Source organism: Gracilinanus agilis, chromosome 2 (genome assembly GCF_016433145.1).
Source record: "Gracilinanus agilis isolate LMUSP501 chromosome 2, AgileGrace, whole genome shotgun sequence".
Taxonomy (NCBI): domain Eukaryota; kingdom Metazoa; phylum Chordata; class Mammalia; order Didelphimorphia; family Didelphidae; genus Gracilinanus; species Gracilinanus agilis.
The window spans coordinates 265799056-265810740 of record NC_058131.1 but is presented as its reverse complement, the minus strand read 5'-3'; the positions used below and the strand labels follow the sequence as shown (position 1 = coordinate 265810740).

Sequence of the window (11685 nt, the reverse complement as noted above, 5' to 3'; positions counted from 1 at the left end):
TAAAGATCATCTGGCCGATCCTTTTATGTACAAAGGAACTGAGATCCACAAAGGAAAAAAAAATAGAATTTCTTCATCACCTCCTTCCTTCTCCCTTGACTAAGGCTAATTTTCCTTTTGAAATAAAAAGAATAAATTTAAAAAAAAGATAGTATGACTTGCAGGAAGTCAAATTTTATTTGATTTACCCAAGCCTTAAAAGTGTTAGTGTTCTTAAAGAACCTAAGGACTCTCTAGCTGTGGCTTTGGACCCAGATGTGTGATATTGTGTGTGTGTGCAAGCGCATTTCAGCTAAGTAGTTCAGGAAAACAAGTTGTACAGGCTTTTCCAGTTTCACTTTCCACCCTCAGAAGTTCGCAAAGAAAAGACAACACAGAAGCATTCCTGGAGTGAGGGAGCAGTTTGAGGCAGTTCCTCATGCAGGCAGGATGATGCTTGGGGAGATCTGTCCCATCCAGGCCAGATGAACTCAGATCCTTCTATTTCCAACTGGACTGGTCCTTATGAAACAACATTGGTACCCTGTGGGTCAGTCAGCAGCCAGTATGGAGCCTTTTTTAAGGAAACACTTGACCTTCCTATCATTCTTTTGGAACAAGCTTTGGCCCACAAGTGTCCCTGATGACTGCATCCCCAGATATCCTGGTCCTGATCCTGTTACAATGGACCTAGATCCTGATCCCGACCCAGAACCTCTTTCTCCAAAATCAAGCAGCCCTCCTCCCACCGTCCTTTTCATGGCTCTGTATGACTTCACAGCCAGGTGTGCAGATGAATTGAGTGTGAGCCGAGGAGACAAGCTTTTTGTGATCAAAGAAGAGGGTGACTACATTTTTGCCAGGAGGCTCTCTGGTCGGCCAAGCACCGGACTGGTGCCCATTAATTATGTGGCCAAAGCCACTCAGGAGACCTTCTCTGACCAACCGTAAGTATCATAAATTTTACACTTCACTGTTTGATGATGGGTCTTTTGGGGGGGAGATACCTTCGACAATTAGATAACTGCACTGGAGACTATGGACTAAATGTTTTCTATTCTTTTCAAGTCACTAAGTTTTATTAATTGGGGAATGAGTTCAGGATGATGAAGCCTAGATACAAATGAGACTTTCTCTCTGATTTTCCTGTTTTTTCCCCTAAATTTTCTCAGAAGTTGTGTTTCTTTATTTGTTATTTGTTATTCTGATGGGCTCTGGTAGCATCAGAGTATCATAGACCCTTGGAGATGGAAGCCGTCTAAAAAGATTTCATATTCAGTGCCCTGCCCTCAGGAAGTGAATTCTAAATCCTGATAGAATCATTCCAAATTACCTGATTTCGTTCTTTCTCAAGACCCTTACTTATGATCTTCCTCCCAATATTCTTCCAAAAGAGAACCAAGGAGTCCTGAGAAAAATTTTAAAAAATTTGATTTGTATTTATATCTTTTGTTTTAAAATCATATGAATTTCCCTATTTCCCCCTTCCTTTTTCCTCTGAGACCCATTCCATATAATAAAGAATTTTTTAAAGAGGAAGAGGAGGGAAAAAATCAGCAAAATAATTTAAACACACCAAAAAATATCTGATCATAGGCAATATTTCACACCAGTGAACCTCTCCCACTTCTGCAAAGGCATGGCTGCGGGGGGGGGGGGGAGGGGGGAGGGATGTAGCTTCTCATATTTTTTCTTTGGGGCCAACTTTGTTTTTTGTAATTTTGCAACATTCATCTTTGGTTATTTTGTAGTGGTTATTCTCACTCTTTGCATTGTTGTAATTATTGTGTCTATTATTTTCCCCTCTGCTTATTTTACTTTGTATCAGTTTAGGTAAGTCTCTTCATATGAGAAGAGTAACTTTTAAAAGCACTATATCTTGGTGGAAAGAGTACTGAGTTTAGAGTGAGATGGGGTTCTAACATTATCAGTGTGATCTTGGGCAAGTCATTTCACCCCTCCAAACATCAGTTTCTTTATTTGTAAAGTGAAGGGATTAGACTAGATGACCCCGAAAGGCCTCTTGGGTTCTGAATCAGTGATCCTAGAATTTGAACTCCCTGGTTGACTCCTAATCCAGTAGTTTACATACTAACATTGTAACTAAGGGAGACTAACACGTTCATCAGGGTCCTTGACTTGTCTTTGTCATTAAGCAGTGACTGTTCAGGAAGTTGTAGGAGACAAGTCAATTGAGATGAGTCAGGAAGACTCAGTCCATAGAAACATGGGTTGAGAGAACCAAGCTCCCAGAAATGGTTTCCTCACAAAACTGGGCAAAACGGTTAATTTATTATTTATTAGAGTCAGAAGGCTTTGATTCCTGTTGTGGACATGAAAGTAAAGACTGAGCAGACATCATTCTCTAGGTATCCCCCTTAAAATTTTTTACTTAAAATGTAAAAAAATCATTTAATAGAATATATTCCCAGGTAAATCAGCTCCTCCCTCCCCTCTCTGCACCATAGAAGGTACCACTTGACAGGAAGATGTGTGTATATATATATATATATATATATATATATATATATATATATATATGGTGTTTTTTGTGTTTCTTTTTTTTAGTTCATTCTCTAGAGGTGGACTTTCACAAGTTACTATTAAAATATTAATTCTATAGTTGTATATAATGTTCTCTTTGTTCTACTCATTTCATTCTTCATTACTCCAAGTAGGTCTTTCTACATCTTTTTTCACCCCTAAGATCCTTACTTTCTGCTTTAGAATTGATAGTAAGTATTGGTTCCAGAAGAGTGGTAAGGGTTAGGCAATTGGGGTTAAGTGACTTGCCCAGGGCTACACAGCTAGAATATATCCGAGGTCAAATTTGAACACAGGACCTCCCATCTTCAGGTCTCGATCTTTATCCACTGAGCCACCCAGCTTCCCCTAAAGTTTTTCAAAATTAACCTGTTCATTGTTTTTTACAGTATAGTAGTATTCCATCACAATCATATACCATAATTTGTCTAGCCATTCCCCAATTGATGGACATTCCCTCAATTTCCAGTTCTTTGCCACCACAAAAAGAGCTGCCAAAAATATCTTGAAACATATAGATTCTTTTCCTTTTTTCTTGATCTCTTTAGGAACAGACCTGGGAGTGGTATTGATGGGGCTGAGGGTACAAACAATTTTATAGCTCTCTGGGCATAATTACACATTGCTCTCCAAAATGGTTGGACCAGTTTGGAGTTCCAGCAACAGTTTATTTATTAATGTCCTCATTTTTCCATGTGTGCTCTTTTTGGTTAGTGTTAGGTCTTCCAACCTCGAGTTAGATATAGATATAAAGGATGGAAGAAAGGAGGAAATACAGTGAGTATTAAGGATTATGTGAGTTCCTATGACAAATGCAAAGGAAGCAGAAAGCTAAGTTGCTGCTCTTAAGGAATTTGTCATCTATTTTGGTGAGACATAGCATATCCCTACAAAAGGGCAAGGCAAGCATGTGATAGCATGGTACAATTTGTATATCCAAGTATTGGGGAAATTCAAAATCAAGGAAAGATGATCATTATAAGATGGTATTATTCAGGAAAGGCTTCATGAATAAGACCTCACTTCAACCATACTGTTGTCTAAGAGAGCACAGTTTAGGTTGAGTCCGTTCCTTATTACTAGGTTATTTAGCTTTTGTGTTTTTAGTCCCAAACTATCCGTATCACTTCCATCTAAGAAAGAGGTGTTCCCTATCATCCCTAGCACTGAATCAAAGGATTTATACCAGATTTATTATTTCTTTTGGGGAAATGGGAAGTTTGAGGCAAGCGGAGGTTTATAATTTAAGGTCCCATGGAGAATCAGGAGCAGAAATAGAGGAGCTGAGGCACTTCCAATGGGTTGTCACTTTTGGTTGAAGGCCATTCTTAATGTCAGACCTTTGACCTTATCATAATAGAATTCTGAACTCTCTTTGAGTATATTGTTCTCATTGTACCTGATCCCTTGAAGGGAGGGGTTAATGAGGAAGACTGAAGTTGGATAATGAAGTACAGGGCTGGTTATAGTTATCTGGGGGCGGGGTGTGTGTGTGTGTGTGTGTGTGTGTTGTGTGTGTGATGGTGGTGGTGTTCAATTCTTTTATTCTTCCTTACCATGAGAAGACCTCCTTAGGGATAGTCTGAATCTTATGGATCTCTGAGGAACATGGGTCATGTAGATTTTATTCTTGGTTGTGTCAGAGAAATGACGGCACTTTTTGCTAGGCTGGAGGGAGAATGGCTTTCACAGAGCATGAACCATTAGGGTTGAGAGAAAAAATATGGGGGAAAAGAAATACTTCTGGAGATGACTGAACACTGAGAAGGTTGTTCTGTTTCTCTTTTCTCTGGTGTTAATTTGATTACCTCTCTCCCCAACTCCCTGGTCCTACTGATATGTCTCTCCTCTATTTTCCTAGACCCATATTTAAGGAACATTCTCTCTATGAAAATACTAAACTGATAAAAACCCATTTTCAATTTTCTTTGGAAACTATGGGGATAAGTGACAGTATCTCTTCCATGAGTGTTGAGCTCAAATCTTCATCTTGTTGAAATTTCTCTCTTTCTAGATAACGGAGAATGAAGCCTAGAACCTGTATAATTCTAAACAGTTGTTCTACAGTTAGTATGTGCTGATGGAAACTGGCCTGCTAGTAGGCCCAGAAAAAAAGTCAATTTAACAACATAATTATGGTTGACAATATAGGTCTTTGGATTTTTTATACTTAAAATTATTATTGAGAAACTTTGTTTTTTAATATCACTTGTATTCTCTTTATCCATCCCTCTTCCTTTCCTAGTGAGCCATCTCTTGTAACAAAGAATTAAAAGAGAGAGAAAGCAGTTCAATGAAATTCCCCCAACAGATCAATTGAGTCTGATAGTATATGCAATGCTGTACCCATAGACTCTTCCACCTCGGCAAACAAGGGAAATAGGGTACATTTTCACAACTTTTGAGAAAGGGTGTAGCTTGATTATTGTTATTACACAATATTGCTTCCCTTTTTTGTTCTTTGTATATTGTTGTGTCATGTATGTTTTCCTAGTTTTTTGAGAAAGGGTGTAGCTTGATTATTGTTATTACACAATATTGCTTCCTTTTTTGTTCTTTGTATATTGTTGTGTCGTATATATTTTTTCCTGGTTCTATTTCCCACTGCATCAATTCTGTCTTCCCATGCTTCTCTGAATTTTTCTATTCATTTCTTACAATGAAGTCATATTCCATTACATCCAGGTATCTCAGTTTATTTAGCCATTATTCCCTAATTAGCTTTAAAGTGTCTCTTCACATTTTGGACACACACACATATAGACACAAATACACACATGCATCCAGACATATAAATACAGTTTCCAAATTGATGCTCAAAGCAATCCTGTAAGGTAAGTACTAGGTATAGTTTTATTGATCAATCAATCAGTCAACAAGCATTTATTAAGCACCCACTATTCACTAGGTCCTGTGCTAGGGTGCTGGTTACAAAGATGGAGTAGTCCTTGCCTTTGAAGAACTAGTTTGCCTATAGTCATACTCTTAGGATCAGTGGTGGGATTCAAGTCCGAGTCTCTTCTGATTCCCATGGCCCATACTCTTTTCCTTTACTGTGATGCCATACTCCTTTGAATTCTGGGAGTGGCACAAATTTGGTAAGTGAGCCAGATCTATCTCAAAGGGAACTAAGCAAATCCATGGACCTGCCCTCTGGGGACCTGTAACTATCTTAGAATGTTGAAATATATTTTGTATCAGCCTTTTTTGGTGTTCACTTGTTTTAGTTGTGTCTGATTCTCTGAGACCCTATTTGGGATTTTCTTGGCAAAGATACTGGAGTGATTTGCCATTTCCTTTTCCAGCTCATTTTACAAATGGGAAAAATGAGGCAAATAGGGTGAAGTGACTTGTCTAGGATCTCATAGCTGGTAATTGTCTGAGGCCAGATTTGAACTTAGGTCTTCCTGACTCAGGGACCCTTACTTTATCCATTATACCTTGTTGCCCCTGTATTGGTCTTAGTTATGCTTAACTTCCCCTTTCAGTGCTCTTTCCTCCTTTTACAGAATCCCTTCTTTAGTTTCCACTTGGATAAGTGGCACAATGGATAGCACATTGAGCCCGGAGTCAGGAAGACCTGAGTTCAAATTTGACTTCAGATACTTATTAGTTCTGTGACCTTAGGCAAGCCACTTAAACTCTGTTTGCCTCAGTTTCTTTATAAAATTAGTAAAATAATAGCAACTACCTCCCAGAGTGGTTGTGAGGATCAAATTATAGAATAGTTAGCATAGCAACTGGTATATAGTAAGTGCTATCTAAATGTTAGTTGCTATTATTGTTGTTATTTTTTGAAGATTGAAACATATCATTTTTTGCCTTATTTTCTTCATGAGTTTTTTCTTTTCTTTTTAAATTTTATTTTGTTGGTTTAAAAAATTTTAAAATTCAGCTTCTCCCTCCCCTCTCTACACCATAGGAGGCGTCATCTGGCAAATATATATAGATTATCTTTCATGTTTCTACTCAGTTTATTCTCTGGAGGTGAACATTCAAAATTATCCTTCAAATATTAAATCTGTAGCTGAATATAATATTCTCTTGATTCTATTAATTTCACTCTTTTATTATCTCATTTAGTTCTTTGTAAGTTAAAAAAATTAATCTGCTCATTGTTTCTTAAGTTGCAGTAGTATTCTATCACAAGCATATACCACAATTTGTTCAGCCATTCTCCAATTGATGGATATCCCTCTATTTCCAGTTTTTTTCTACCACAAAGAGAGCTGTTATATAAACATTTTGGAAGCTGCTACTATTATTGTTATTATCATCATTATTAAATCCATGTCTTTAGACACTTCCTAGCCGCGTGACCCTGGAAAAATCACAATGTATATTTGTCAGTTTCCCCAACCATAAAATTGCAAACTTCCAGGGTTGTTTTGAGGATCAAATGAGATATTTGTAAAATGCTTAGCACAATGCCTGGCACATAGTAGATGTTTATTAAATACTTGTCTCTTCCCTCCCTCATTTCCCCCTCATTTCCTCCCTTTCTCCTTCCCTTATTTCCTTCATTTCTTTTTTCCTTATCTCTCCCTCCCGCCTTTCTCTCCTCCCTCACTCCATTCCTTCCTCCCTTCTTCTGTTCCTTCATTCCTTCCTCTTTTCCTCACTCCTCAGAGACCAAGGGATCATTATTCTCCTTCCTTCTCATTACCCTCACCTTCAATAGGAACTCTTATGAAAGGGTCAGATAAATGTGTTCATCTTGAAGGATAAACAATCAATAAAATAGGCTTTAATGTGTTATTTTTCCTATGCACTTTATTTTTAAATAGAAGACAGCGTCTGAATCAAAAGACTTATAATGGTGACATTTCAGATGTCACTTGAAGGGATAATGATGATAATAGAGAAGTATTTCTCAGGCCTTAAAATCATTCCAGGTAAGTATTCCTGGGTTGCCTGAAATATCCATACACTTGGTAATGGTGTTGAGAGGCAGAGGTGAAAACTGGAGGAAAAAAGAGCTGACTTTTCAAGTCAAGGCAATTCTGCATTTGGCTAGTGAAGTCTCTGGGCCACAAACTCAAAGCTACTCTTTGTGTGTTAGTGAAGAAGATGGGGGTTAGCTTCGTGATTTCCCTAGTTCCCACTGGAATATTGACCATTGCTTTCTCCTCCACTTGATGTTTACAGGTTGGGAAGGAGGTTCTCATTGGGTATTGAGGTCTGCAAGCAAGTCTGGAATGTACTGCAGTCCATTCTGTCTGTCCCAGGGAGGCTTTGACTGATAGAAACCTTAATGTTAGGGCTGAGTTAGGGAGTGGTGGAGGAGCCCATACTATATTGCATTAACCATTCCAACAAGAGTCCCGTTCCTGGCCTGCGGACCAAGCTGGCCCTGGGCAAATGCCTTTCCTGACTTTTGTGTTCCTTCCTGTGAAAATGAAATGCTGCCAGCCTGGAAGAGCTAATGATTGTTTGTGGAGTTCTTTGAGATCTCCAGATGAAAGAGTAAAATGTAATTAGCATCTTCCTCTGGCCCAGACGCAAGGGCATCCTGTTGTGGGGGGAGTGGGAGGGTTGGTCCTCCTCAGGGCAGGCAGAGATTAAGGAAGAGGGCAGGGTAGTGCCTACTGGGGTATTACAGGTGTATTGGCATAACCTGACTAGTCTGCAAGAGGAATACTGGGACATATCCTAGGGATGTGCTGGTGAAATCCCATGGTTACTTTTATTATCTGACCCCCCACAGAAGGGTGTGCTGGAGTTAGCTCCAAATGACTGAGCTTCTTGTTACATTTTCAGTTGTGAACAATTATACCTCTGAAACAAACACTACAAATCTGAGCTTGATGTTGTTTTGTTGATTTCTAGTCTTAAGAAAGTGATGGAGAAAAATGTTAATAATGGCTACTTAGACTTAAAAGTATGTAGTGCACATATTATTTTCTTCTGGAGAGCCAGTTGTTATGTTTTTTTCTTCTGGAGAGCCAGTTTCACATTCATACGTGATTATGAAATCTCATACAAAAGATTACCAAGGGGGCAGCTGGGTAGCTCAGTGGAGTGAGAGTCAGGCCTGGAGACAGGAGGTCCTAGGTTCAAACCCAACCTCAGACACTTCCCAGCTGTGTGACCCTGGGCAAGTCACTTGACCCCCCCATTGCCCACCCTTACCAATCTTCCACCTATGAGACAATACACCGAAGTTCAAGGGTTTAAAAAAAAAAAAAGATTACCAAATCAAACATGGGATACTTTTCTTGAAGGGATCACTGTTCATCTCCATCTCAATTGCTCCATCTCCATTTGAATGGCCAGCTTGCTTCCCCCCAGCTCTAGCATCCAAATATTCCATTTTTAAGGACCACTGAGTATTTGAGAGAGAAGATACCTTTCCTGGACAGGTGTGGTGGGGATGTTTTTAGACTAACAAAGACAGAAATTGTCAGCCTAGTCCAGGGACAATGAGTTTCCATCCCAATGTGTAATTATTGATTCTAAATGAAAACTGTATTCCATACTCTGTCCTAGAGGGTGCTCAAAACAAGAGGAAAACAAAGTGGAATTGTTCTGTATCATTTTGAATAAATAAATAAGGATGTGAGATGATTTCAATTCAATTCAAAACAACACAAATTTCCTACTTATTATATGTAAGGCACTGTGCCAGAAATAGGACTTTCAAAGAAAAAATTGAGTTCATGTCAAAGCATTTACATTTGTTCATTTCCCCTGCTCAAGAATTTACAGCTCTTCCTCACTATGTGTAAGCAATTTCCTTACCATGTCTCTACCTGTTCTTCAAGGTAATATATAGTTAAGACCCTGTTCATTTAACTCAGTTTTGGCCTAATAAGGCATTGGTTTTCTAGGCCAGGGATTATGTGATCATAGGATCACAGATTTAGAGCTGAAAGGTCATCTAGTCTAACTTCATCATTTTATGGGTAAGGGTCTGAAAAACAGAGAATATAATTGACTTATGGAAGGTCACAGGGAGCACATTTGCATATTTCTAATCCAATTTCTAGTTTTCTGACTCCAAGTCCATTACCCTTTCCACCAGACCAAATCCAGACTGGACATGAGGCACAATTGGGTGGTGTAATCTACATTTAATGATTGAAATTCCTTATTTTGAGGCAGTACATTCTGGTAGAAAGAGAACTGGCCGTAGAGTTTTAGGTCTTGAATTTGCAGCTGGCTGCTGCTACCTGATTCTTAGGCAAAATCCTTTTATGCCTTAAACTACTCATGTATAAAATGGTGGGGTTGGACTTTTTGTGCTTGTTGAATTGTTTCAGTTATATTTGACTCTTTATGATACTAGATACTAGAATGATTTGCCATTTCCTTCTCTAGCTCATTTGACAATAAGAAAATTGAAGAAAACAGGGTTGTGACACTTGCCCAATGACAGAGAGCCAGGAAGTGTCTAAGACCAAATTTGAACTCACAAAAATGAGTCTTTCTGATTTCTAGTCTAGTGCTCCATCCACTACACCACCTAGATCAGTGATTCCCAAAGTGGGCACCACCGCCCCCTGGTGGGTGCTGCAACGATCCAAGAGAGTGGTGATGGCCACAGGTGCATTTATCTTTCCTATTAATTGCTATTAAAATAAAAAAGATAATTTCCAGGGGGCCAAGTAATATTTTTTCTGGAAAGAGGATGGTAGGCCAAAAAAGTTTGGGAACCACTGACCTAGATAAATAATGTCTAGCTCCAGATCTTGTATTTATTTATTTATTTATTTATTTATTCATTCATTCATTCATTCATTCATTCATTCATTCATTTATTTATTTTTAATTTTAAGCCCTTAACTTCTGTGTATTGACTTATAGGTGGAAGATTGGTAAGGGTAGGCAATGGGGGTCAAGTGACTTGCCCAGGGTCACACAGCTAGGAAGTGTCTGAGGCCGGATTTGAACCTAGGACCTCCTGTCTCTAGGCCTGGCTCTCAATCCACTGAGCTACCCAGCTGCCCCTCTTGTATTTATTTTTTTAAAAAACTGGTTTAAAGGAGTTTTCAGTTAAGTCATTGAAGAGGCAGGCAAGGTAGTATAGGGTATAGAATGCTGGATCTTGGATCAGGGAGATCCAGGTTCAGGTTCAACCCTTAGGTACTTATTAGCTGCAGAATTCTGGAAGAGTCAGTTTTACCCTCTCTGGGCCTGAGTTTCCTTATCTGTAAAATAAAAATGTTAGACTTATTGATCTCTAGGGTTCCTTCCAAATCTAAATAGATTCTCACATGTAAAACCCAATGGAATAGCGCATTGGCTATGGGAGGGACAGTACTAGGAGGGGAGGGAAAGAACATGAATCATGTAACCATGGAAAAATTTTCTTAATTAATCAATTAAAAAAATAAATAGATGATTTTGTGATGCCATGATATGCAGAGATAGATTATAAATGAAAAGGAAAACTTTGGACAGAAAATGAAAAGAATTTTTCAGATGGTGAGATTATCAGATTGAGGGGGTGAGGAAACAAGGGAAGCTTCTTGGAGGATGGGATGCCTGAGCTGTGCCTTAAAGGAAGAAGGTGATTTCAGTGGAAGAGATATATGGAGAGAGCATATATTTCAGGCATGGTGAATAGGTTATAGGAATGCAAAGATGTAGGAGAGTTCAGGTTAAGGTCAGAGAAGGTACGATAGTCTAGTTTGCCTGGAAGAAAGAGTACCTGAAGTGGAATAGAATGAAATAAAACTTAAAAGGTAAGTTAAAGTTTGATTGTGCAGAACCTTGAAAGTCAGCCTCTAAGGAGTTTGCTTTATTTTTATTTTCATAGGCAATAGAAAGGTATTGAATGTGTTTGAGCAGAGGAGGTACATGGTCCAACCTGTATATTGAGTTGATTATTTTGACAGCTGTGTGGAGGATAGATTGGAGAAGAGAAAGGTGGACAGTAGGGAGCCCAGTAAGAAGGCTATTTCAGTGGTTTGGGAGAGGGGGGCGGGATGAGGAGGCAAGACTGAGGGTGGTGATGATGGTAGTGAAAGTAGAAAGGGATAACTAGTGAGCACTGTTAAAGAGGTATAATCAATGAGACTTGGCAACTGACTGGATATAGAGAGGGAGAGGAGAGTCACAAATAACTGAGATTTCTAGCCCAAGTGACTGAGAAGATGGTGGCAGCATCAATAGAAATGAAGAAATTGGGAGGAAAAACAGGTTTTAGGGTAAATTGGT

At 38.8% G+C, this 11685-nt stretch overlaps 1 protein-coding gene across 1 annotated transcript in view; it reads left to right on the top strand.

Moving 5' to 3' along the window:
- The first annotated feature begins 496 nt into the window (after positions 1-496).
- SRMS (src-related kinase lacking C-terminal regulatory tyrosine and N-terminal myristylation sites) overlaps positions 497-11685 on the top strand; it is a 28579-nt gene continuing 17390 nt past the window's right edge. Inside the window, exon 1 of the mRNA XM_044661171.1 lies at positions 497-926. Coding sequence (XP_044517106.1) covers positions 505-926 — 422 coding nt within the window. The 5' untranslated portion in view covers positions 497-504. The remainder of the gene's footprint in view (positions 927-11685) is intronic.